The sequence below is a fragment of the Anolis sagrei genome, chromosome 2, assembly GCF_037176765.1.
Source record: "Anolis sagrei isolate rAnoSag1 chromosome 2, rAnoSag1.mat, whole genome shotgun sequence".
NCBI lineage: Eukaryota > Metazoa > Chordata > Lepidosauria > Squamata > Dactyloidae > Anolis > Anolis sagrei.
Window position 1 is genome coordinate 186,976,340 of NC_090022.1, and position 27,937 is coordinate 187,004,276.

The 27,937-nt window shown below is 40.9% G+C and overlaps 1 protein-coding gene across 3 annotated transcripts in view; it reads left to right on the forward strand.

Moving 5' to 3' along the window:
* The window catches only part of PFKM (phosphofructokinase, muscle), a 56,691-nt gene that overhangs the window by 5,682 nt on the left and 23,072 nt on the right, over window positions 1-27,937 (forward strand). The window contains exons 2-7 of one of the 3 annotated variants that reach the window (XM_067464252.1): window positions 1,589-1,645; window positions 9,178-9,276; window positions 17,753-17,826; window positions 20,541-20,618; window positions 25,529-25,718; window positions 27,677-27,842. In XM_067464252.1, the coding sequence (XP_067320353.1) occupies window positions 9,186-9,276; window positions 17,753-17,826; window positions 20,541-20,618; window positions 25,529-25,718; window positions 27,677-27,842 (599 nt within the window). In that variant the 5' untranslated portion in view covers window positions 1,589-1,645; window positions 9,178-9,185. Of the gene's footprint in view, window positions 1-1,587; window positions 1,646-9,177; window positions 9,277-17,752; window positions 17,827-20,540; window positions 20,619-25,528; window positions 25,719-27,676; window positions 27,843-27,937 lie in introns of those variants that run through there. The other 2 variants (XM_060762950.2, XM_060762951.2) reach the window with 2 other exon arrangements.

The following is a 27,937-nucleotide window of genomic DNA, read 5'->3' on the forward strand; positions in this document are numbered from 1 at the left end:
TCGGAAAGCAAAGGTGCTGCTTTCTCATGCCCCTTCTATACCGCCATATGAAATTCAGATTACTCGCTTTGAACTGGATTATATGGCAGTGGAGAAGGGGCTCAGTCACCCTTCATGGTCCATTTTAGGAAAAAATCTGTTTTAAGGAGTACTCAACCTGTACTAATTCATGGTTTGGTTATATGGACATGCTATTTTCCCTGAGAGTGTGCATCTGAGTTAATTTTTATTTAATTAAGGTCTAATTTCTGCTGCAAAAGTGATGTTGCTTCCATCATCCATACAAATTTTTGCCCTCAGGCTGGATTTAGACTGCCATATAACCCAGTTTGAGGCAGATAATCTGGATTCAGAAACTGGATTACATGGCAGTGCAGATGGGGCCTCAGAAACCCTAACTGGGTCACTTTGGATGCCCCATCTACACTGCCATATAGTCCAGTTTCTGAATCCAGATTATCTGCTTTGAACTGGATTATAAGGCGTCCTAGAAATACTCAGTGTCAGAGTTTAGCATGGACGAGGGTAGCATCACTTTGTGGCAGAAATTAGACCTTTTTTCTGACCATCCAGCAAACAGTGTGCATTTGACACAATAAAAATAGGATATACTCACAAAAATCAGCATGTGAAAATTAGGGAGGCAGAAAACTGGCATTTTCTTATGTATGACTCAAAACCTGTACATTTCGTATAGGATCGAGTGTGTTCTTGATTATCTCTAGTAATGCTTGCTCTTCCAGTTAATTTTTCAATTAGCATTATGTGCCGTCCAAAAAGGAACCAGGCATTTAAGTGTTTCTGGTTGAATTCAGTCTCTCCTATGGCTGAATCTACACTCCCCTATATCCCATGATCTGATCCAAGATTATTTACTTATCCCAGATTATCTGACAGTGGAGACTCATATAATCAAATTCAAAGAAGATAACTTGGAATCAGATCCTGGGGTAAAGGACAGTGTAGACAGGTCTATGTCCCATAATATCAAGGCAGAAAATCCCACATTATCTGAATGTGAACTCAGATAACCCAATTCAAAGCAAATATTGTGGGATTTTTTGTCTTGATATTCTGGATATAGTGCTGTGTGGAAGGGCCCTCTGTCAATTAGCATTCCTGGTCACCAGTTCTGCAAAGACATGGCTCATTATGCTGCCAAGATTAGATCTATATAGCCTTGATTTTTTTCCACAGTCCTTTTGTACTGTTTGGAATCCCTTGTTTCTATTTATAAATGAGAGTTACGTTTCTGTGATTTCACTTCTTACTAGGAAATCATGTAGAATCTTGCACCAGTGGTGCAAAAGGAATTCGTCCCAATATAATAAGAGAAGTCATAATGAATTGGCATCTTTGACGTTACTTGCCATTTCCAGGCCAAGATTCTTTGGACATTTCAATGGAAGGTCATGACTTTTATATCCACCAATAAGAGAGAGGTACGGTGGAGGCAGCTGTCTGAGGCCCAGCGTAACGTCTATAAATATCGTCCAGAAAGGCACACACTTTCTGGTTATGTGGGCTCCGCTGGATCTCTCTGTGGTAGGGTCCAGTCTCTTCATTTCAGTGTCCCTTACATTTGCAGCTGTCATCTTCTTCTTGACCTTCTACACATTCTCTGAAGAAAAAGAGGATCAACCAGGTTAGTGCAGATTTGTGATTTAGAGTTTTTTTTAATTTGTTGGATTAAGAATTTTGAGACCCTCAGGTGCTAAATCCAGGGGCTTACCTCTCAACGGAAGAGGTAGAAATGCATTCAAGTGCCAGCTCCATCAAGGGCTGGTACACAATTAACTGCTCTGCTTTCATTTGGCAAGATTGTTTCCGTTATGAGGATGGGAGGCAGTAACACCCCCTTTAGCCATTCTGCTGCATCAGAGTTCATTCCATGGGTTTTATCTTCATTTAGAGCATCGAGAGCAGCTGGCAGTAGGATGAAAGATGGAGAAAGTCCTGTTGCATGAATGAAAAACTTTTTTTTTTGCAGTGTTGGATTTCACCCAGAGAGAATGCCATCTGGCTTTGGGCCACTAGTTGTCTTGACTTACAGCCTAATCTGTACTTCACAAGTGATCAGGAGGCTGGTGGGGAAGAAAAGCATTGGAATATAGCTCACACTAGTTGCGTGCCTTCAAGTGATGTCCAACTTTAAACAACCTTAAGGCAGATCTGTCATAGGGTTTTCTTGGCAAGGTTCATTCAGAAATGGTTTGCCACTGCATTCCTCTGCAGCTGAGAGAGTGTGACTTGCTGAAGGTCACACTGTTGGTTTCCATGGTTGAAGCCCCTTCTACACTGCTATATAATCCAGGATATCAAAGCAGTTAATCCAGTTATCTGCTTTGAACTGGATTGTATACATCCACACTGCCATATAATGGAGTTCAAAGCAGATAATCTGGATTTTGTATGGTAGTGTAGAAGGGGCCTGAGTGGGGATTCAAACCCTTCTCTCCAGAGTCATAGTCCAGCACTCAAGCCACTATACCACACCAGCTCTCTAGTTGTAATACAGGGTGAGGCAGCATAACTTCCTTTTTTCAAAAGTTAATAAAACCCACTGTATGAATTAAAAAATATATTTTATATTTATAATGTAGGTGCATACCTAAAATTTTGTTTTACCTAGTTTTGAAGATCAAATTAGGTAGGTGACGTCCCCCATTCTCCATACACTGAGTAAACCGATTTCTGGCGTTTGTCATGACTCTTGCCAGCATAGCAGGCATTATGTTGGCAATTTCTTTCTGGATGTTGGTCTTCAAATCTTGTAGGGTCTTTGGACTGTTCACATAAACACGAGATTTCAAAAAATCCTATAGAAAAAAATCACAAGGGGCCAAATCTGGAGAGCGGGCCAGCCACTCCAAATCCGCTCAAAAAGTAGGCCACAACGGCAAAAGCACGCTCCTCACTGTTCCAACGCATGATGCCAACTGAACTGTGTCAGGACAAACTTTATACTCCCGCCTCTCGAACGAGACCACTAGCGCCCCGCTACGTCTTCAACCGACTGAATGGCGCGCATTTTAAAAAAGGAAGTTATGCTGCCTCACCCTGTATATCAATGAATATAATGGATACTTTTACTTTAAAATTTACTTTGATGGCTTTCCAATATGAGGGTTTTTATTGCTTGAGAGGAGAGAGCATGCAATGTGATGCAACTGCAATATTGCAGTTTAGAATACTGTATGGTTAAGTCTTCAGCATGTTTGAGATGATTGCTGAAGGTTAGATCATGCAGTGATACACATGAAATTCCTTTGTAGTTACTTCATTCTCTGTCTTTTTAAGAATCACATGTGGGTCTTGGCAAATGTCTTTGGAACTGTGTGAGCTAATTAAAGCAGAGGTTTCATGCCAGCACTTAGGGTGGAGCCAGTCCTTTTCAAAGAAGACTACGAAACAAGCCAAGACATAGGGCAGTGGATCTTAAACGCTGCTCCTCCAGGTGTTTCGGACTTCAGTCACCTGGGCCAGTGGACAAGAATGCTGGGAGATTAAGTCCAAAATGCCAAGAGCCCTTCCACACAGCCATATAACCCAGAATATTAAGGCAGAAAATCCCGCACTATCTGCTTTGAACTGGGTTATCTGAGTCCACACTGCCATATATTCCCATTGAAAGCAGAAAATGTGGGGTTTTATTCAATTGTGTGGAAAGGGTCTGAGAGAACCAGTGTTAGGGAAGGTGACCACTGAGGTATGGGATCACTTTTTCTTCACTGATTAATATCACTGACACACACTTCCACATGAATGTAAAGAATCACCTATTATTAATTTTAGAGTTTATGTTACAGGCCCAGCAACCAATGGATTTGTGTTATTCTGTAGCCTGAGACTGCAAGCCTATATGCCATCTAGAATATTTTTTATCATCCATATCTTCTGGATGAAGCATAATTCGCTTCAGCTATTATTCAGTAGAGAAAACAGGGCTGCAATTCAGTTTATGTGAGCAGTGTTTAATGGATCACTGGGCCTGCATAGATTGCCAAAATGGTCTGTGACTCACAATTTAGTTTCAAATATTTTGATCCCCAAAGAATCAAAAGCAGGCATGGGCAAACTTGGCTTTCCAGGTGTTTTGGACTTTAACTCCCACAACTCCTAATACCTGGAGGGCCGACGTTTGTCATGCCTGATCTAGAAGGTTATAGTAGACTCTACTCCAATCCCTGCATTCAGATTGACCTGTTCTTTTTTTCCTGATTTAATGGAAAGTATAGCTAGATCCTTCTTTGCACTCATACTGACCTTTTCCAACCTGACATTATCTAAATGTGTTTGGGCTACAACTTTTGTCACTTGCAGCCAGGGAAGCTGTTGGCTGAGGATGATGGGAGTCCCAGCATGAAGGAAAGCATCACTTCTCCTATTGCTTCCTGAGCTGCTTAGAAGAATTTAAGAAAACAAAGAGAGATTCTTAGAGTTTGTCGATGTTCCATCTGGCTTGACACCATTAATTCTGTTTCAAAATGATGGTGTTAGGGAATGTGTTGTCGAAGGCTTTCAGGGCCAGAATCTCTGGGTTGCTGTTCATTTTTCATGCTGTATGTCCATGTTCCAGAAGCATTCTTTCCTGATGTTTCATCCACGGATGCCTACCATAGATGTGGGTGAAACATCAGGAGAGAGCATTTCTGGAACAAATCTTGACAAGAAAACTCCATAAGAGGGTTGCCTTAGCACTGAGTCTGAAACGACTTGAAGGCGCACAACAAGAATAACAAATTATAGTCTGCCCACCCAATGGTCTGAGGGACCATGAATTGGCCCTCTATTTTAAAAAAGTTGGAGGACCCTTGATCTATTGGGATCCAACCTCATCAGCTTTGTGGTTGTGACCTGGAAAGTAACAATTAGGTCACTTGGTTTCCTAGCAATGTCATGGTGAAGATTCCATGCCCAGTGTCCCTCCCATCCTCTCCCATCCCACAAGTTAGACAAATAACAAAAGTAGTAGTTGCAGTCATGAAGTCTGTCTCCAACACGGACTTACTTTATTTGAGAGAGGCTACATCAGGGATATGGGAAGCACGATGGAATGTGCTAGGTAATAGAATGAGCAGAGATGGGGATGCAGAAGGACGTTTTAGTACGGGCAACGGAAGCCCTATGGTACTGAGAATGTTTGGTCCTATTGAAGCCCCATCAGCCCTGGCTGTATAGTCAATGGCAGGGGATGATGGGGAAATTTTCTTCCACCACCAACCCTCCAACACTCTTGACTACATGTTTCCTTTTAAGGCTTCAGCTAGTCTCCCGAAAGGTTGGTACGCACTGATTGCATGCATTTTATTTGTGAAAATAAATACATATAAAAGACTTTCCTCAGAGTTAAAAAGAGACAGAATGTCAACTGTGTATGGTTGTGAAAGAAAATGATCAGCAAGGATTAAAATTGTAAATTTCCACACAAGTAGATCCACTGCTGTAAACAGGTTTCCAATTTGTTAGAGTTCTTCACATATGGAAAAGAAATGATGTAGTCAAATGGCATTGCTTTTATAAAATAAAATTCAAAGCAGCTGAGAAGTGAACGGTGTCCTCAGTAGTCATATGGTTTCCAATCTTTGAATATGCAGAAGAAAACATTCCCAGGAGAATTCAAATATCTCAAAAAATGTGTTTTTATATTGTAGAGAAATAATTAATAGCTAGACCCTGATCTGTGGGTAATTATGTTAAAAAGTTGGATATTTGTCATGTTTATTTTTTGTAAGCAAGTCCAGTTTTCAGTAAGATCAAACCAAGATCTTGCTGTGCATTTTCTGTGCTGTATGGCCATGTTCCAGAAGCATTCTCTCCTGATGTTTCATCCATGGATGCCTACCAAGTGTTTACATTGGCTACATAAGCAGTCTTATTCTTTTGTATTATTTTGTAAGAAAAGAAGACAAGTTATATTAGATTGCATTTTCATAAATAACAACTCTGTGGTCTTATATACATTTAGCAGAGCCTTCCTTTGAAATCAGCAGGGCCTTTCTCTAAGTATACCATTAGAGGATTATGCTGTTAAGTTTGCAGTATTAAATAAATTCTCAGGCTATTACTCTTTGTGGCAGTTTATGCAAAGTGTGTAAGCCACACCTATACATTTTTGCCATATATCTAGTACAGTGAGCGCTTGGTATCTGCTGGGATTTTGTTCTTGGATCAACCCTGGATATCAAAATCTGTGGAAATTCAGATATGAATCCCAGTTAAAATATATCAGTAAGATTTAAAATGTTGATTCACCAATATATCAATAATTTGTTCTGGATCGGAGCCAGGTATGGGCACTAATGAGTTAAAATTTAGCAATTTTTAATAATAAGTTATTTGCATATACATCTGTTACATGTTATTTATTTGTAAACTTGTGATTGGTTATAATTGGAATTTCAGTATTAATGTAATTCCAGAATTAAGTTATTGATGAATGAATGAATGAATGAAGGGCTAGCAAACTTTACATTTTCCACTTATGTCTTTTACTAAAGAATCCCTGGCTCTGTTCAATTTGTGCACAATTCTTGTTAGGCCTTTAGAGTTGAGAGCTTGCAGTGTTAGGTCACAAGGACCAAATCATTTTTTTAAACTTCTGGTTATATAGTACCTCTTGTACCCACAGAAACTGAATCCTCGGGTTCAATGACACATCACTTGAAAATATTCAAAGAAAAATTCCAAAAAGCAAGCTTTTATTTTGTCCTTTTGTATTTGGGACACAATTTTGTTACACCATTGCATATGATGGAATTGAACATCCACAAATGTTGCTATCTTGGAACCAAACCTCTGAGAATACCAAGGCCATGGTAGCTTTTAAATCTAAGGTTGAAAGATTGTAAACCAAAATATAGCAAGGGCATCTTGGAAGGAAGTGACTTTCTCTGCCTCCAGAAGATCATCCTGTACTCAGAGACTGCATTTGAACATATCTCTCCTAGGAGACTGAATTTTGAATTTCTTACAATCCTGAGATTTGGGCCAGGATCTTTTTGGACGTCAGTAAGCTAAAGAACATTGGGGTGTAAAATGAGATTATAAGGGGAAAAATTTGAAAGGAGTAACTAGTAAAGTATATAAGATAATAATTGAAATAGAGAAAGGAAAAACAAAAAAATAACACTCTCAAGGAGGTCTGGGGAGAAGGAGATTTAGGGATAAAAATAAATGAAACAGAGTGGCAACAATTATGGAGACAAAGACATCTAAAAAATTTATCAATATGGGTTAAAGAAAATTACTATAAGTTAATATGGAAATGGTACCTAACACCAGTAAGAATGAGCCCCCAGTAGCGCAGTGGGTTAAACCCCTGTGCCGGCAGGACTGAAGAACAACAGGTCGCAGGTTCGTATCCGGGGAGAGGCAATGAGCTCCCTCTATCAGCTCCAGCTCCTCATACGGGGACATGAGAGAAGCCTCCCACAAGGATGATAAAAACATCAAAATCATCCAGGCGTCCCCTGGACAACGTCCTTGCAGACGGCCAATTCTCTCACACCAGAAGCAACTTCTGACATGACAAAAAACCCCAGTAAGAATAGCAAATATAAATAAAAACTATTCAAAAAATTGCTGGAGAGGGTGTCAAGAATCAGGAACATATATACATATGTGGTGGCAATGTAAATATGTAAATAATTTTTGGGAGAAAATATTTAGAGAAATAGAGGATATAATATAACGGCGCTCCATGCAGTCATGCCGGCCACATGACCTTGGAGGTGTCTACAGACAACGCTGGCTCTTCGGCTTACAAATGGAGATGTGCACCACGCCCCAGAGTCAGACATGACTGGACTTAATGTCAGGGGACTACCTTTACCTTTACCTTAGAGGATATAATGAACATTAAAATAGAAAGAAGTCCTAGTATAGCTTTATCATCATTATATAATAATAAACAATTGAAAAAAGAAGATAAAGATGTGATAACAAATTTATTAACAATAGCAAGACTGCTTATAGCAAGGAACTGGAAAAGAGAAATAAATATACAAATAGAGGAGTGGTATAAGGAAGTATGGAAATTGGCAATAAATGATAAGCTGACATGTATATTAAAAGTTAAAAGAGGTATATGGAAACAAAGTGACTTTGATGATGTATGGAGAAAAATTTTTGAAAAAAAGATTAAAAAATAAAGAAGGAAAGTCACCTCCACAAGAAGAAATGAAATTTTGGACAGATGATATGTAAAAGCCATGGCTTGGGGGGGGGGGGGGAGCACAGCGGTGAGGGATGGATAATATGTATAAGCAGAAAAATAACACTAGATGCCAAAAGTTAAAATATGGTAGGTTGTATTGAATAATATGTTTCTGCTGTAAAACAAACAATGTATAACAAATGTATTGAACCATGATAAAATAATTAAAATATTTAAAAAAAATAAGGAGAAAAAAGTGAAAGAAAGTGAGAGAGGAGTTTTGGATGGGGCAAATGAGATTTGGGATTTTCAACACGGCATCTGTTTCATTCTCCAGCACAACGATGGGAAAATGAAATCATGGGTGGCATTTTTCATCTTTAGGGCAGACATTTAACTTAGATTTTAATATCAATTTAACACAGTGTTTTTTCCCTTTGGAAGTAAATGCAATTGATTGAAATGTAACTGGATCAATAGAACACATTAACCTTTCTCTTTTAATCTTCATTTCTATAGTTGGGACTAGGCTGGCTTTATGCTTCTCCCTTGAGCATTGCAGTTGCATTTATTCAGGCACAAGTCCCATTGAGTTCAGTGTCGGGCTGCAGCCTTAGTTTCTTTTTAAAATGTTACCTCAATTTCCTCCAAGCCTGCCAGGCAGACATAAGCCTTCAGTGGTTCTTCTTAATGACATAAGGGCATGATTTTGCAGCAACTGACCTGAAATCTCAAGCTACTACTCGTGGTAGCTGGCTTTGTGCCCCTTGTAGGATTAGATGTGTGGCTGACTCTGCACCCGAGATCACTTACAAGTGACATTTCCATGCTTGTCGTTTATGGAGGAGGAGGCGGGGTGCTAACTTTGAAAGGCAACAGCAGAAGGTTACAAGGAACACTCCGGGTCTCGCAGGCGAAGCAGCCTGTGTGGAGGGCAACCAGGAGGCAACGAAGAACACACACCAGCTTCTCCATTAGCTTCACTTAAAACATTTTGTTTGTCTCTTGATTTTTTTCAGCCCAAAGAATGGCACACGATCCGGGAAAACATGAACATGCTGACACTATGGGGATTGGCAAGGCTATTGCTGTGTTGACATCTGGAGGAGATGCCCAGGGTAAGTCGAAATGGTTGCCTTCCTAAAGATGTTCATGGCTTTGGGACGTATACCTTGGTCTGTCTGTTGGTCTGAAATTTTGATGGAGAAAGCCATAAAGACCTATTTTAGGGAAACATCGTCAAAAAGATTTTGATTGTCCGATACCAACATTTCCCTAGAAGCATTAAGTTGACTTAAGATGGCTTTCACTTACAAGCTATGTTAGAAGTCATATTATGCAATTGGGATGTCCAGTGTTCATATAGGCACACAATCAAGACTTCATGGTTATGTGCCTATACGGCTTTCCATCACTAAAATCTTAACTCTTTTGTCTTATCTCCTTATCTTTTATCAATAAAAGGGTTAGGAACTAAATTCCAGGTCTATATCAGGTGGATTTTTTTTTTAGAAACCCATAAATCAGAAATGATGCAATCCTTTTTACTATATTTTCTGGGGATGGTGGAGTTGCAGGAGAAAGTTGGATTGTGTGGACTAATTGTAAGTTTGTTCCTCCAACTGCTTTCACTTCCTTTGCATTTCTTTCCCTCCTACTCTCTGTTGTCTTCATTTTCTTTGCAGCTGTTCTCTGTTACCATAGTGGTTTTTTTCCTCTTCTTATTTTCATTCCTTATCAACATGGTTACAACTCAAGTGACCTAGGCCCCTTCTATACTGCCATATAATCCCGCCTTCGTCTCAAGTACGTTTGGCAGGGATGGGAGACAGGGTCTTCTCAGTGGTGGCCCCTCAGCTATGGAACACCCTCCCTAGGGAGATTAGATCTGCTATCTCCCTCTTAACTTTTCGGAGGCAAGTTAAAACATGGCTGTTCGAGCAAGCGTTTACAAATGCAGAGTAGCTAATTTAGGAAATCGAACGATTTGACAGTGGAATTGGACAATGCTTGATAATAATGAGGTGCTAATTATGTTGTTTTTATTGCTTTTGTGGTGTTTTATATTGTTTAATGTTTTATCTGTATTATGTTTTTATATGTACTGATTTGTTGGAAACCGCTTTGAGTCGCCGATTGGCTGAGAAAGGCGGTATACAAATACAGTAAATAAATAAATAAATAAATAAACAATCCAATTTAACAAAGCAGATAATCCACATTATCTGATTAGATCCGGATTATAAGAGTCTACCATGCCATACAATCCAGTTCAGAGCCGATAATCTGGATTTTATATGGCAGTGTAATAGAGGCCCAAGTCAGTTAGTTGTTAGAGCACAGGCGGACAAAATGTGGCCCAAGGGAAATTTGCAGATCCAAATTCCTTTTCCTGATTCCTCTTTGCATGAAAACATAAGATTTTCTATTCTTGGAACCATTTCTGCTTTGCGGTAACACAGGGTTAGGGTTAGAATTAGGATTGGCTAGTGCCTGAAAGCAGGCTGGCATTTCCCAGGCCTCTGATTGGTTGGGAGACCAGTCTTAGCCAGTGCGCACCCTGATTGGTGGGGATGGTGATGACGCTGCCGGGGATCCCCTCTCAGCTGGGCAGGAAAGCCCTGGCCTCCAATGGGCCAATAGAGGTGTTTCCTGGGGCAGAGAGGACATCTCTGGGTGTGTCACAATGGAATGCTGAAGACAGAAAGAGTCCAGAAAGATGAATGGTGGAATTATGCAGATACCGGGTCCTAGATGCAGGGAAAATGGGTGTTGGGTCCCCCAGACATCTTCTCATGCTGGGAAGACAAAGAAAATGTCTCAGAAACGTCTATTGGAGATGAGAGTGCTATCAGAGTTTCTTCCTGAGTCTTTGTCCAGCTGATAGCTGAGATCCCCAAAGGGGAAGTTCAGGGTGGCAACTGGATGTCCTCCTGCTTTTGTCCAACAGATTGTGCCTTGTCCCTGTTCCCCACACAGGGTGTGGAAGGAGTACCTGGAATGGCTGTGATTTCTCAAGAGGTTATTAGGGTTCATGTGGTTCTGCCTTCTAATTCATATAGCTCAATACAATAAACTAAGAAACATATGCGTTCGTGTGCACATTCGCATAAGGGGAAAGGGGGGAGAAAAAAGAGAAAAACGGAGAAAGATATTTTGTATAGGAGAGAGTATAGCAATTGAGGTGTATGATACACTGTAGCTATCTGGGCTGTAACTTTGTTATGGTAAGAGTGAGTGGAGCCATGAGACAATCCCCAGCAGAGCTCTGGATGATCGCTGATGTTGACCGGCTCAAGCTGAACAGTTGAGCCGGGTGTGTGTGTTTGTGGGGAGCTGGGAGTTATAGAGTTTGGGGGGGGGGGGGGTGCTGCTACTGGTCTGGGGGATGGCTGAGGAACCCACATTTTTGGGGAACTCTGATTCCCTCCGTGGCAGAACTATCTTTTTATTAGGGGTTTATTTATCGTGTCAGGGGCAGACCAGACAGTTGCATTGCATTTTTTAACAAACAGACAAACAAAAACAAAGTTTGCAAGCTTGGTAGTAGATTAAATGTCCTTTGACCAGTAGCTGGCCACTTGGAGTGCCTCTGGTGTTGCTGCAAGAAGGTCCTCCATTGTGCATGTGGCAGGGCTCAGGTTGCATTGCAGCAGGTGGTCAGTGGTTTGCTCTTCTCCACACTCGCATGTTGTGGATTCCACTTTGTAGCCCCATTTATTAGGGTTGGGGGCAGCCGTGTTCAATAACAGCTAGGAATCAGTTGTATAGCTGAGTGGGGAATTGAAACTGCATCTCCAAAGTGCTAAACTGGCTCTCAAACCAATACACCACACTGGAACTCGGCACCAAAGAAAAAGTGCAGTGCTTTTTTTATTGCCTGTGGATTTTGCATTGGACTTCCAACCTCTCTGCCAGAACACTCAGGAGGAATAAGTGACAATGTCTTTCTTTGTCCTTTTAAGTGCTATAGGGGATGTGATTCCTTTGGCTCTGTGTGATTCTGCAAAGGCATTTTAAAAACACGGGAAAATGACTGTTTTGGAAAACGGCACCCAGAATTGTAGCTGTTCTGGTCAAAAACTTCTGCAAGATCTTTTTTGTAATGCAAAACTTACATTGTCTCCTCAGCTTTCTCATAGCCCTTGTTTTCCAACATAGCAGAAGTATCCACCACCATCGTATTTTCTCCTTGTAGCAGGCACATGATTGGAGGGGGGGGGGGCAGTTTCTGGGCAGAGAGAGGTGTTTGATTACATCCCCTCCCCCAGTGCAGTGTATTTTGGAGCCAGTGAGCCCAACCGCCCAGCCGAGGATACCCCTGGCACTTACATTAAATGTCATCCTTTCAAAAATAAAATGTGCAAATCATCTGAGGGTGAGATCGGACATTGGGAGGCTTGTGTGCACCTGGGTGCATTCCAGCTTGGAGCAGGGAGACATTACTGCCTCTTGAAAGGTCTTGTTAAGAAAATAAGGCCTGAGGAAAACCTAGGAAAGGGGAATCTAAGAGCAAGATGAGCCTGCCGTCTTTGTGGATGTCCCATGCTGCATGTTACAAGTCCCCAGTAAGGTTGGATTTAGGGCTGTAACAAAAATCAGCATTTCTATTTATTGTTCAGGTTGTTTCGCTTATTTCAAGCAAGTTAGCATAGCATAATAGCGCGATAGCAAACCAGACGTGGTAGGGCCAATGACAATTTCAAGTGGTCTGCTGAATATCATTCTCTTCCTAGGGTGCATCTACATTGTACTATTAATGAGGTTTGACACCACAGCTCAGTGCTGTGGAATCTTGGGAGTTGGAGTTCAATGAAACACCAGTCCTCTTTGGCAGAGAAGACTAAAGACCTTGTAGAACTATAACTCATATGATATGCATTGAACTTTGGTATCGGGCAAGCAAGTCCCACCTCAGAAAGTAACTCCTGCCACCCCACTGACTCCGTGCCTGGCCCAGCAAGGCCGAGGGCTGCAAGGCTCCCTTCCTGCCGGCACCCAGGCAAGAGAATGTGAGGCCTGGTGTGCAGCCTATGCTTTGCCCGGTGGGGGGTGGGGGTGGATCTTGCTGCCTCCGGCCTTGCCCGATCCAGCGTTGTGCCAGCGTGAGTGTGAGTGGGCAACTCCCATGGCAGTCTCTCACCCAACAGCGCACCAAGCCCAGCTAGGACAAGGGCTGCAAGGCTTCCTTCCCACAGGTGCCCAAGCAAGGGAAGGTGAGGCCTGGTGAGCAGTACCTGCATGGAGCAGACACCCACCCGCCTCACCAGGGAGAAAAGAAAGAAGGGGTCGCTGTTTGGTGGGGCTGACAAAGGGTCCCAATGGGGGGGGGGGCTCCCCACCCTCCATGATGCACCCACTTCACAGCTGGCTGGCTATTTGACTGCCAGCGGTTTAATGGCAGCCATTCTAGGGAGCCAAAGGAGGCAGAGCCAAAGAAGGTGGTGGCACGACCCCTCCCAAATTGCCAATCGACCCCTCTAGGAGTCACGACCCCCAGGTTGAGAACCACTGAGCTACATGGTCATGAACTGTAATGGCATGAGGCTTCCACACACAAAAAGGTGGGAGTGGGAATCAATTTAAGTTTTTTACCACTATCTGTCTACATAGTAATCAGAAAAAGAAATACTAAGACATAAGAACTTAAATAAGGAAACCAAAGCTAGGAATTGTAATGTTTATAGTAGATTATAGTTTATAGATACAAGATGATACTTAAGTTCATAAATAATTAACCTATGATAAAATCAAGAGAAGAAATAAAGTAAGAAGTGCTAAATATTGAATGGTTCGCTTATGAAGAAATTAAACAGAAATTTAAACAAGATCTTCAATATGGCTTTAAAAAAGAAATTACCGAGCAGGAAAAAAATATTATGGCCAGAAAGAAATGGAATTTATCGGCCTATTGGCTGCAGCAACACCATGTGCCTTTTTCTTCTAAATTAATACTTAAGAGATAAAACTTCAAGAACCCTAACATCATTTGAAGCATGATATGATTTGACTCAACAAATAAAAGTGTCAATCAATATACAACTGTTTAATTAAAAATATACTTGGCAGATGACAAAATGCTAGAATAGGCTGAGAATCTAACCTGGGAATAGTAGTATCAGAAGAAGTTTAGAATATTATGTGATCTATAGCTCCTTTCAAATCTCATTCAGTTGTGACTAAAGAGAATGTTTTGGGGGAAAAAAATCACAAAATTTTCACCATACTATATGGTGATATATTCCCTGGCTTCACATGTATATGCAAAACCACAGATAATACCAATCCCTGTTTGAATGAAAAACCTCTGGTCGAAGAACAGCATGATGCCTTGTTGGAGGACCAAGAAAATGCCTAGTGAAGATATATTTTGTCAATTAGGGGGAAAAAAGGTGTGAATGCTGGTCCAACAGATATGGGGGCAGTAATTAAAATTAAATTTTTGATAAAAATTGATAAATCCTTCCAATATGTTCATATATTAGATCTCCCTTTGCTTTTTCCTAATTGAAATTGTTGCACAAAACATAAAATAAGGGATATAAGGGACAGAAGGGAAAGGAGTCTGCTGATAAAATATATTTGTGTTTGTTCCAGAAATTAAGGGAGATTTGTAGCCACAATTTATTTGAATATCAGCATTTTTTCTTTGTTACTTTGTCAAATAGCTGTTTAACTGTGGTGCCCAGAATTGGACACAATATTCCAGTTGTGGTCTAACCAAGGCAGAATAGAGGGGTAGCATTACTTACCTAGATCTAGGGAAGTAATGCTACCCCTGTATTCTGCTTTGGTTAGACTACACCTGGAATATTGTGTCCAGTTCTGGGCACCACAATTAAAGAGAGATCTTGACAAGCTGGGATGTGTCCAGAGGGGGGCGACTAAAATGATCAAGGGTCTGGAGAACAAGCCCTATGAGGAGCAGCTTAAGGAGCTGGGCATGTTTAGCCTGAAGAAGAGAAGGATAAGAGGAGATATGATAGCCATGTATAAATATGTGAGAGGAAGCCACAGGGAGGAGGGAGCAAGCTTGTTTACTGCTTCCATGGAGATTAGGACAAGGAACAATGGCTTCAAACTACAAGAGAGGAGATTACATCTGAACATGAGGAAGAACTTCCTGACTGTGAGAGCCATTCAGCAGTGGAACTCTCTGCCCCGGAGTGCGGTGGAGGCTCCTTCTTTGGAAGCTTTTAAACAGAGGCTGGATGGCCATCTGTCAGGGGTGATTTCAATGTAATATTCCTGCTTCTTGGCAGGGGGGTTGGGCTGGATGGCCCATGAGGTCTCTTCCAACTCTTTGATTCTATGATTCTATGAAATGTTAGTGAGGAGTCATCCTGAAATATCTCTGGGTCTTTTGTTTGGCGAGTATTAGCAAACTACAGATCTCATACCGATGTCTTAGTCTAAAGGTGTGTCTTCCTTCATCTGTTGGTGACTCTGTCTCACACTCAGAGAAGCATGAAGCCCAAGGACCAGGAATGTGTGACCTTCCCAGATATTCCCATTGCCCATTAGGTTTCATGCAGATCCCTCTCTGGGCAACATTTCTAAAAGGCATATGCACAGTCCCTGTTTTCCGTTAGTATTTTCTAAGTGTCAACTAATCCAAGCAACGTTGAGGCTTTCCTCATTAATTGCCTCTTCCTAGCCTTTATATGCTTACTTGTCATTTAAGTGATGGATTGGGGAAGAACCAGCATTAATTGTACAATGGAGAGCACACACAGAGAGAAAAAATTGCTTAGCAAAATTATAAACCAGGTTTTGTAGTTTATGACATATTATTTCCAAGTGAACAAGGTGCAATACTGTAGAGTTAAGAGGTAGACTGACCACTCAATCTGTCCTTATGTCACCTTGTGCTCTGCAAATGACAGCCTCCAGTTGGGAAGCTGGAGTTTGAGACTGTGTGTCACTGTCAAGAGCTATTTTGTTTCTGTATGAGTTGGTCTGTTTACACTTCAGTTGAAATGATGGCAGGGACCTAGAATGGATTATATATAGTCATGTTCACCTAATGTAAGGTATTAGTTCTTCAGATAGATCAATATTAGCCCCATCCAGGTGAGACTTGGACTAAATGCCTGCCTTGTTGGATTAAATAACGAAGAACAGATTCTTTCACCAATGTGTGAAGTAAAACCTTAGAAGTCTTGTTCATCTACCTATGGGTTATTTTGTGTTTTAATACAAGCTAGATCATTGTTAGTGCTTCCAGACAGAGGGCTTCAAATGCTAACAATCAAAGACATTGTGCATTGTTTTGTCATTCCCTCCTAAATATGTTTTCTCTAGTAAGAAAAAAAAAATATGGAGGAAGCCACTGAAAAACACTGGAGGGTTATGAATGAAATAAAATGCAGTCCAGAGATCCTGTAAATGGGTTTCTGTGAGTTTTTTCAGTTGTATGGCCATGTTCCAGAAGCATTCTCTCCTGATGTTTCACCCACATCTATGGCAGGCATCCTCAGAGGTTGCTTGCCATAGATGTGGGCAAAACGTTAGGAGAGAATGCTTCTGGGAAATGGCCATACAGCCTGGAAACACACAGAAACCCAGTGATTCCGGCCATGAAAGCCTTCAACAACACATTAATCCTGTAAATGGTTCCATATTTGAGGCAAGACTGTTGGAAAATGAAAGCCTTGTCTAGGAGCACCTCATATCTCCATCAAAGTATAGCAAAAAAAAAAAAAAGCCTCCTAGAGATTCACTCCAGACCAGGAAAAGCCCTCTGACTTCAAACACCACGCAGTTGAGTAGGAAAAACAATCCCTTTATTGAGGATAATTAAAAAGCACTTTAAAGAAATAGGTAAATCTAATTAGGTAGGAATATAAGCCAGAACAAAGTATTCTAGGGTAATAGTCCATCAAAGTCCATGAAAAAACAAAGACAAAAACTTCTCTAATAACATCCAAGAAACCAGGAAACATGAATCCAAGGCATTAATATAAAATCATAGAATCCAATAATCAAACCATGAAACAAAGGCACTTAAGTATGAATCTTTCCAAGCAAAGCTTCCAAGTATCAAGGTCAAGAACTTGACTTGATTCCAAACGATGCTTCATCTGACTACATATCCTGTACTTGGGACTTTTATCTCCTTCTTAAGGTATGTCCCAAGCGCTCAGAAATTGGTTTCGCTTTAGCTTTGAGTCTCTTATCTTTCTCTCTCTGAGCCTGGCAGAATGCCAAAGCCACTGTTCAGCTCTTCTGTTTTGACTAATCTCATCCCATCTTATCTATTTGCTCATTAATTTCTGCAGCTGGGCCAGGTCTCAAGCTGTTTTCAAGCTCCAAATCATGGGACTTCTCTGGTAGCAATTCAGGGAGCATACCATCATCCCCACACCCTTCAGGGACATTCTCATGAGAAACTACACTTTGAACCAGGATCTCCTGGTCATTCTCTGCATCAGTATAATTGGCCAGACCATTGCCATCTTGAAACTCATTGTCATCACTCCCCACATCTAAAGCACCCTGAGCTCCAACACATTCCTTGGATCACTCCTCAAAGTGATGGCTCATTGATTGGGGGCATCAGTGTGATTTCTCTTCTCCTTTGATTCTGAACAGGCATGAATGCTGCTGTCCGGGCTGTTGTCCGCGTGGGCATATACACTGGTGCCAAAGTGTTCTTTGTTCATGAGGTAAGTGTGTGCGATTGTTCCCTTTGCTGAGGTTAGGAATGGCATCTAAGGCTACAGTGGAAAACCATTGGCCCTCCAAATATTTTGGGGTAGAACTCCTAAATCCCTTATGTTGGCTATGCTTACTGAGGATACTGGAAGAGGGGTTAGAAGTTGAAAACAACTGAAGTATTAAAAGTTCTCCTCTGTAAGTCTTCCCTTTCACATGCCCCCAAATGAGGTGGTTGTATCCTGAAGTGGGAGAGTAAATTGCACCATTTCAAGTTGTGAATTAGTCAAGGTGGCTATGTTGTATCATTCTCACAGCTGCTTTTTAAGCAAAGGTGGATTCTTTAACTGTAGATGACAATTAAGAAAATGTTGCCTCCTGTTTTTAATTTGGAATAGTGTGCCTGATTTCATTATTTAATTTCTACCTCCACCTACTGTACATATGAACCAAGCCTTATAATTATAATCTAGAATCCTGTGCTAAAACGTTGCTTCCTTTTTTCCAATATTTGCCTATTTATGGAGGCATTGAATGTTTGCCGTTGTATGTTGGAATCCACCCTGAATCCCTCCTGGGGAGATAGGTTGGAATATAAATAAAGTTTTATATATATTATAATATCTGTTTCAGTACCTGGGAAAAGCTAACTGGATTATGTAGAATAAGTTATGTCTATCTTTTGTTGTTGTGTGCCTTCAAATCTTTTTTGACCTATGATCACCTTAAGATGACCTTACCAAAAGGTTTTCTCTGACAGATTTTTTTCCCTAGGAGTAGTTTGTTATTGCTTTCCTCTGAGTCTGAGAAGAGTGTGACTTGCCTAAGGTCACCTGGTGGGTTTCACAATCAAGCTGGGATTCCAACCCTAGTCCCCAGAGTTGTCCAACACTGAAACCACTTCACTATGTGTGCCCCCTCTCCCAGTATATTTCTGTTGCATCATCATGGCTCTTTGAATGTTTTGAAATAGGTTTGATAGATTTGGGGGAGAGAGCATTAAAGTATAGATTAGAAAATGTGGGTTTACCAGGCTGCAACCCAGTGAAGTATACTATTGACCTGTTGCAGAAGGTGCCTGGTTCAGTCCTTGACGTCTCTAGGGAGGTTTGCATTTTCCTTAGGTGAAGTCTTTTCTGCATTTGGTTTAGCAATAGGGCCCTAGAAAACACTGTTGTCCCAGAACAACTTGTAAAGTTGTTTGTCCCTCAGCATCATGCCGCTCCTAGAAAAAAATATAGATAGAACAAGTTGCAATGAATAGCATATTATTGGCAGTGTCAAGACAGCTACTATTACACCAATACTCCATACTAAGTGTGCGCTTTTGTTAAGGTACTTCCTGTTCCATGTCCTGGGATGTGAAGGGAGCTTGAAGTATCCAGAGAATTCCCCATCCAAGCCGAATATATCCCCAACACTACACTGTCCTCTACTATATTTTGGCAGCATCTTATTTTGAGCATTGTTCTGTGGGTACAGAAAGCTATTGAGTGACAGATAAAACTCTAAATAATCATCCCTCTACATTCACTGGGGTTTGAGGCACAGGAAGTCAAAGACTGAAATTAAAGGAATTGTATTTTTTACCTGAGAGAATACTTCTCTCTGGAAAGTCATGCTACCTTTCTATTCTGCCTTGGTCAGACCACACCTGGAATACTGTATCCAGGGAGGTGCTGTCAAGCTGGAATGTGTCCACAGGTGGGCGACTAAAATCAACACGGATCTGGAGAACAAGCCCTATGAGGAACGGCTTAAAGATTTGGGCATGTTTAGCCTGCAGAAGAGAAGGCTGGGAGGTGACATGATGGCCATGTGTAAATATGTGAGAGAATAGGGAGCTTGTTTTCTGCTGCCTTGAAGACTAGGACATGGAATAATGGTTTCAAACTTTAGCAAAGGAGATTCCATCTGAACATTAGGAAGAACTTCCTTACTGTGAGCTGTTCAGCAGTGGAACTCTGCCTCGGAGTGTGGTGGAAGCTCCTTCTTTGGAGACTTATAAACAGAGGCTGGATGGCCATCTGTCAGGGTTGCTTTGAATGTGATTTTCTTTCTTCTTGGCGGGGAGTCGGACTGGATGGCCCACGAGGTCTCTTCCAACTCAGTGATTCTATGATTCTCCAGGGATTTTCTAGGGATCTTATCACATTAGGAAATACTCTGTTTTTGAGACCTTTTGAGAAGGATTTCGAACAGGCCCCATCACCATTATGTTTTTCCCCATCCCATCAGTATTCCATCAGAATCCATCTGCAAAGTGTTGCAGAAACAGATTAAAAGGTCATAGAGTGACACAGGGGATATTTTGAATGGATTGGGAAGAGACATCCTTCTGTAGTGTGATGAGTCAAAGCTCAGTATTTTCAAATCATAAGAATCATAACAATCAGGAGTGATGAAGAGAGTATGCATTCCATCTCAATGCAGTGTGCATCCAGTCCTAAAAAAATGTGATGCATACTGATGCAAACGGATTATATCCCAGTGTGACAAGGTCTTAGGTTTTGCAGTGCAACTCTATGGTGAACCTTCACTGGAAGCTGACTATAGAATCGCATTGGAAGATCCATAGAATCCCAGAGAGAACATTTTAAATTAAATCTGCGAATAATCAAACCACAAAAACAAAAAACAAAACTGTTGAGAGAAGACTTTGTATCCCCTGTTTAATAGCTTTTGGGCATTATGGCTTTAAAGCTTATCTGTATCTCTTTTGTAGGGCTACCAAGGACTTGTGGATGGTGGTGACAATATTAGGGAAGCAACATGGGAGAGTGTTTCTATGATGCTGCAACTGGTAAGTCACTCATTTAGATTATAATTCTTTTAATCGGTTAAAGGAACTTCGCCAGTCCTGTACAATCTGTAACTGAGATCGCATAGTTTCATTTCATGTGCAACAGAAACTAACCTGAAGTTAAGTATGATAATGCTTTACCCACCTAGAGCAAGAAACATAGGATTCCTCCAAGGACTTTACAGTGAGACAAACTGACTTAATGTTAAAAGAAAACCCGAAGAGAGATATCGTCAACACTCATTTTCATTTTGTGTTTTCCTTTAAGGTTTTTGGGAAAAAGCATACAAGAATCTATTGGGGTGTGTTTAAGTTTGTCTTCCCCAACCTGCCACTCTCCAATGTATTTAATTATGACCTCTCTAAGCTATTAAACAGTAATTTCCTGGAAATCATGGGAATTGTGGTCGACCAATCCAGAAACAGTACTAAGTTGGAAAAGGCTGTTTTGGGCACATGCATGAATTGGTCTTGGAACATAAGAGTTGCCCTTGTGCAATGTTTCCCAAGCTTTGGTACTTTAAGTGTTTGAGACTTCCAACTCCTGGAAGCCCTGTCATCTTGGTGAACTGTCAGGAATTATGGGAACTGAAGTCCAAAACATGTAGAGCACCAAATGAACCATGCATGTATCACAGCAAGAGTTCATCTCTAGCCCATAGTTATGTTCCCAACCTTGACCGACCAGATGCCTTAATGCCAACCTGGAGCACATGGAGACTTTGACTCTTGCCTTTTGTTCCCGAAATCTGATGCTTATATTCAGAAATATATAGCATTGCCTCCAAACATGGAGGTTTTGCTTAGGTTTATCAGCAGTTGCTTCTTTCCTATATATCTTGCCTTTCTCCAAGGAACTCAGGGAAATATACATGGCTTTTCCTTATCCACATTTTCTATTAACAAGCGCCTTGTGAGGTGGATCTGCCTAAGAGAAAATAACCCCAAATCAGATAGTTTAGTAGGGGTTAAAATCTGGATCTTTTAAGTCTCACCCCATTATTCAAACCATACCACCTTAGTAGTTTTACAAACCATTCAAACTATGTTTCCTAAACTGAATGTATTTCTTTTTGGAGAGCATCTTCATGATACATCATACCTGTCTAACTGACTTGCTTCCTAAAACAAAATCCACAAAAGAGACAAAATCTTTATCAGCCAGACAAAATGCACAGAAAGCTTCATGCAAACGTTTGAAGCTCCACTGGCTTTTTCCTTTAAAAGATCGTACAGAAGAAGAAAATAAAAGTAACGGGGTTGGTATCGCTTTTGAATCAAGTCTTGTTTTTGTTGGTCTGTTGGGATCTCAATGCAGGGAAAGACCATGCTCCTGGTTTTTGCTATACAGGAACTGAGACAAAGGAAGTAAAAGTTAAACTTCATCAGCAGCAATAAATTAATTCCTCTTAGGATCCAAAATATTTCTGCCTTTTGTGAAGCCACAGCCCCTTTCCTAGAATATATTGTTTGTTTGTTTATTTGCCATACTTACACCACACATTTCTCAACCTCGTAGAGGACTCAAAGCAGCTTACATATACAGGCAATGATTTGATGCCTTGTGAACATACATATATAGTAAAATAAGCATATACATTAAAATAGCCATTAAAACATATGAAACCTTAAAACATTTATTAAAATCACATTATCCAAAATCATAATCCATGGCTATTCCAAATTGTCATTGCACTATTCCATATTCTCTAGTGAGTCACTAACCAAACGCTTGATCCCACATCCAGGTCTTTAGAATTGAATTTCTCAATAAGCCTCTCTTCTATTATATCTGGAAAAATCTGTAGGTAATGTATAAAAAAACCTAACTGATTATAATCCAAAAGAAAAACTTTTGCCATTATTGGAGGTAGAAACCCCAATGAGTTAAGGACCAACACAGCTGCCTTTGAATATATAATCTATTTACAGTTGCTAACAGTTATCATTTGGTCATATTTCCATATTTTTACTCTTAATCTCATCTGTGAAGCATTCATTATAAAAAAGTTGGCTGAGCTTTATTTATTAAATGTTTACATTTAAACACCACAGATGTCATGATCAATTTTTACTTTTTTTTTGCCTCTTGAAAATTGTTTTTTGCTTTATAAAGTTCATATGGTCCATTGGCTCTCCTGTCAAGGGGAAAATTATTGTAACATCTTGACCTTTTCATCATTTGAGATCACAGTGAAGGTCATGTGTCTTAAGTGTAATGATATGACTGTAGCTTGGGGTCACAGTGAATGTCTCGGGACCCAAAATAATTTGAAATTGGAGCTGACCTTTTCCTTCAGCCATGCTTGCATTGAAGCTTTGAATAGGAGCTGCTTGGATTTCATAAACAAGAATTGCAAAGGATTCTGGTGCAGCTGAACGGCTCATCAGACCATCATGCTTTGATTTAAATACTATCATTTATAATATGCAGCCTTTCCCATAAGGCAGAGTTTCTCAAACTGTGCTCCTCCAGATGTTTTGGACTTCAGCTCCCACTAATCCTAACAGCTGATCAATTGGCTGGGATTTATGGGAGCTAAAATCCAAAACACCTGGAGGGGCAGGGTTTGAGAAACACTGCAATAAGGAACCCAAGTCCTCCTTTCCATTTTGATTGACCTAAGGTTCCTAAGTGATTTCTGGCCCAGTGGAAACTAGAATCTGGATATTCGAAGTAATTGAATTGCATGACAGTGAAACTTGTGCTGCATAAGCATACTATCTATTCATGTAGAAACAACCTAAGCTGGTTCAGGTAAAATAAACAGTGGTTCTATTACAGCGTTTCTCAACCCCTGAGGGGATTGCGAGGGGGTGTCAGAGGGGTTGCCAAAGACCACCAGAAAACACAGTATTTTCTGTTGGTCATGAGGGTTATGTGTGGGAAGTTTGGCCCAATTCTATCATTGGTAGAATTCAGAATGCTCTTTGATTGTAGGTGAACTATAAATCCCAGCACCTACAACTTCCAAATGTCAAGGTCTATTTTCCCCACACTCCACCAGTTTTTACATTAGGGTATATTGAGTATCCATGCCAAGTCTGGTCCAGATCTATCATTGTTTGAGTCCACAGTGCTCTCTGGATGTAGGTGAACTATAACTCCCAAACCCAAGGTCAATGCCCACCAAATCCTTCCAGTATTTTCTGTTGGTCATGGGAGTTCTGGATGCCAAGTTTGGTTCAATTCCATCATTGGTGGAGTTCAGAATGCTCTATGATTGTAGGTGATCTATAAATCCCAGCAACTACAACTCCCAAATGTCAAAGTTTTGTTGTTGTTGTTGTTGTTCATTCGTTCAGTCGTCTCCGACTCTTCGTGACCTCATGGACCAGCCTACGCCAGAGCTCCCTGTCGGCCGTTACCACCCCCAGCTCCCTCAAGGTCAGTCCAGTCACTTCAAGGATGCCATCCATCCAGTCAAAGTTTATTTTCCCCAAATTCCACTTGTATTCAGATTTGGGCGTTTGGGGTATTTGTGCCAAATTTGGTCCAGTGAATGAAAATACATCCTGCAAATGAGATTTATAATAGTAGCAAAATTACAGTTATTAAGTATCAATGAAAATAATGTTATGGTTGGGGTCACCAGAACATGAGGAACTGGATTTAGGGGTCGCGGCATTCGGAAGTTTGAGAACTACTGTTCTATTTGAACTTGTTGGAATGGAGTAAGTACATAAATATAAACCAATGAATCAGCCTGAAGGTACTAGGCATTAAGTGGGCAAGAGGTAAGAACAACCTATACAGGCAGTCCCTGGGTTATGGATAAGATAGGTTCTATAGGTTTGGTCTTAATTTGAATTTGTGTGTACATTGGAACAGGTACATTTTAAAGTGTAATTCCAGCCATTTTTTTTAGTTTTGCATATAAAAGGAAGGGTTAACAAATTATATCACTGGTCCAATTAACTCAATGTTGTTTACATGCACTGGAGAGAGGTGCCAGCAGTGCTTGTAAACAACATTGAGTTAATTGGACCAGTGATATAATTTAGTGTAAGGTGCCTTCTGAATTAAACTAAAGGACTCTTTCTTCCTTCATGCCAACAAATTCATTGATCTTTATTTATTTGGCATCTCCGTATTACATTAAGGATTTGTGTGATACATAAGGAGAGATATAGTTTACTTGCTTTGCAAAACAGCATGTAAAACTACTTAATATAAGGCAGAGGCCTATATCTGCATATCTCAAATAGGTACCTGGTGACACAAAGATGTTGTCCATATGGGATTTTGCTTTCCTTTGGGGCATTTATTGAGTTCTAATTGTAAGATATACTTGGCATTTCCAAGGTACAATGGAGCAAAAACAAAAAAACCCCGTCCCTTGTGTCAGAATAGGTTTTTTGGTGATGGGTTAGGTAGTGGTTCTCAACCTGTGGATCCCCAGATGTTTTGGTCTTCAACTCCCAGAAATCCTAACAGCTGGTAAACTTATTGGGATTTCTGAGAGTTGTGGGCCAAAATACCTGGGGATCCACAGGTTGAGAACCACTGGGTTAGAAGACCCCAGTAGTGCAATGGGTTAATCCCTTGTGCCAGCAGGACTGCTGAGTGAAAGGTCAATGGTTCAAATCTGGGGAGTGGGGTGAGTTCTAGCTTCTCATGCAGGGACATGAGATAAGCCTCCCACAGGATGGTAAAACATCCGGGCGTCCCTGGGCAACATCCTTGCAGATGGGCAATTCTCTCACACCAGAAGCGACTTGCAGTTTTCCAAGTCACTCCTGACACTAAAAAAAACTGGGTTAGAGAAAAGGACCATTACAGATGAGTGCAATGGAATTTGCTTCCTCTTTCTCTCTTGCTGAAGGGAGCAACTGGGTTAGGTAACCATAACGTTGGCTTTGTATTTCTGCTCCCAGCTTACTCTTTCTTCCGGTGTGTCCCTAACCAGGGTGGCACAGTGATCGGGAGTGCCAGGTGCAAGGACTTCCGTGAACGTGAAGGACGATTGAAAGCTGCACGTAACTTGGTAAAAAAAGGAATCACAAACCTGTGTGTGATTGGGGGCGATGGCAGTTTGACCGGAGCAGACACCTTCCGAGCAGAATGGAGCGGTTTGCTGCAGGATCTGGTTAAGACAGGTATTGTGATTGTGCCCACCAAAGTCTAGGAAGTGAACCTAAAAGCAAAATTAGGAAATCTTTTGAAATCTGGTGGTGGTTCTTCCCATCCCCATGAAGTACTTGGCTTATGTGATTGTAAGGCTAGGAACCATTTGGTCATTGTCTGAGTAATTTACCGGCCTTCTTTAAGCATGGTGAGGATCAAACGTTGATTATAATGGCCAAAGAGCTGTTTACTTTTGGCTGTGATACTAGTAACTGCTCTAGAGCCCAAAGGTTCTTTTATAAAGGAAATTTAAATAAACTTCCATCATTAAGCTTCTGCCCTATGTATTTTGTTCCTATTATGCCTTGACTTTGAGTTCTAGTGCTGAGGGATTTCTCCAAAGTGCAGCTGTTGCTCGTAATGAGATGGGAGCAGGCAGAGAAGGGAAAGTGGGAACTCTTGATAAATCTCATTTGTTAGAGGCTGAGAAGAGTTGGACTCCCATTTCACTTAGCAACTGCAACAGTTTGCAACTTCACCAAATGCTTTGTTTTAAAATAATACTGTAGAGCAGAGGTGGAGAAAGTATGGTGTATGGATCACAAGTGCCCTGTGTTCCCCGGCACATATGGCCCTCATACCCCACAGACAATGCTCCTAAATATTATTTATTTTTGGTGTGATTTTTGCTTGAAAACAGTATCAAAGGACCACAGGGTGTGCCAAAAACAAAAACCTCTTCTTATCTCCTACACAAAATAATTACTAATAATAATAATAATAATAGTAATAAAACTTTATTTGTACCCCGCTACCATCTCCCCAAGGGACTCGGTGCGGCTTACATGAGGCGAGTCCACAACACAGCAATAACAAAAGCAAAAACAACAATAATACAAACAGTAAATAAAAGTCATAACAGAAAATAAGCAATAAACATTAACAATAGCACGACGACATTTAAAAACTTATGGCTGGGCCAAATGTAATAATTAAAATTTAAAATATGCTGGACATGGCAGGTAAAATATGATTAAGATAGGATTTATGGGAAGTGATGGGCGTGCAAACAATCCTAGGTCGTTAATAAAGTGCATTTAAGGACAGATTGACGGGAGTTTCTTATTCTGGGAAGGCACATTGGAATAACCACGTTTTCAGACTCCTCCTAAAGACTGCCAAAGTTGGGGCATGCCTAATGTCCTTGGGGAGTGAATGCCAGAGACGAGGGGCCACCACCGAGAAGGCCCTCTCCCTCGTCCCCACCAGTCGCACCTGCGACTGCGACAGTCTATATCACTCCCAGACATCATTTCGAGTGATACACAGATGAAGTAAGAGAAATTTGGAGGATGTAGATGGGTGGACACCAGCATGTATTATAATTTGGACTAGGACTTTGGGAAACCAGAGTTCAAATGCACCCCAAACAAAAGAACCCCACCAGTTCACCTTCAGCCAGTCACACTCCTTCAGCCGCAGCTGAAAGCAATGGCAGATCTCTGCTGAATAATTCTTGACCTGATGACAGGGTTGCTATAAATCATAGATCTGAAAGTGCAAAGTGTTGACTTGAAGGTGCATAACAAAAATGGGAGCTGAAAGGGAATTGGGTGCCCATCCATCCAGAATAAGATGTAAAACAATATCTCAGGTGGGGATACCTAGCTTTTAAAAGGAGAGAATCTTTTTCCTACTAAATGTTTTGGATTTCAATTCTCAGATGCTGCAATGGCCGGAGGTTCAACTAGATGGCCAATGTGGCTTCTTCCAGTTCTATTTGTCTATTATTCTTAGAGTCCATTTAAACCAAGTACAAAGCAAAACCAGCAACTCTTTCACATCCTGTTCCTCAAAAGTCTGAACCACAAAACAAAATAGGATTTTATTCTGTCCCGCCCTCACCATCAATTTTAGCTGTAAGTGCGACTTTGCAAGAGTGTTGTCACCTGCTGGTTTACCAATGTGTTTTTGCCTGATTTCTTTTCAGGTGGTATCACAGCAGAAGAAGCAAAGAACTCCAGTCACCTGAACATTGTTGGCATGGTTGGCTCTATTGATAATGACTTTTGTGGTACTGATATGACCATTGGCACAGACTCTGCCCTCCATAGGATAATGGAGATAGTAGATGCCATCACCACCACTGCTCAAAGGTAAACCTTCTGCAAGGCTGAGAGTGGTTTCCTTTTGGTACTATGGCTCCCAAAATTCACACATTGCTTATTTATTTTATTTACGACATTTCTAC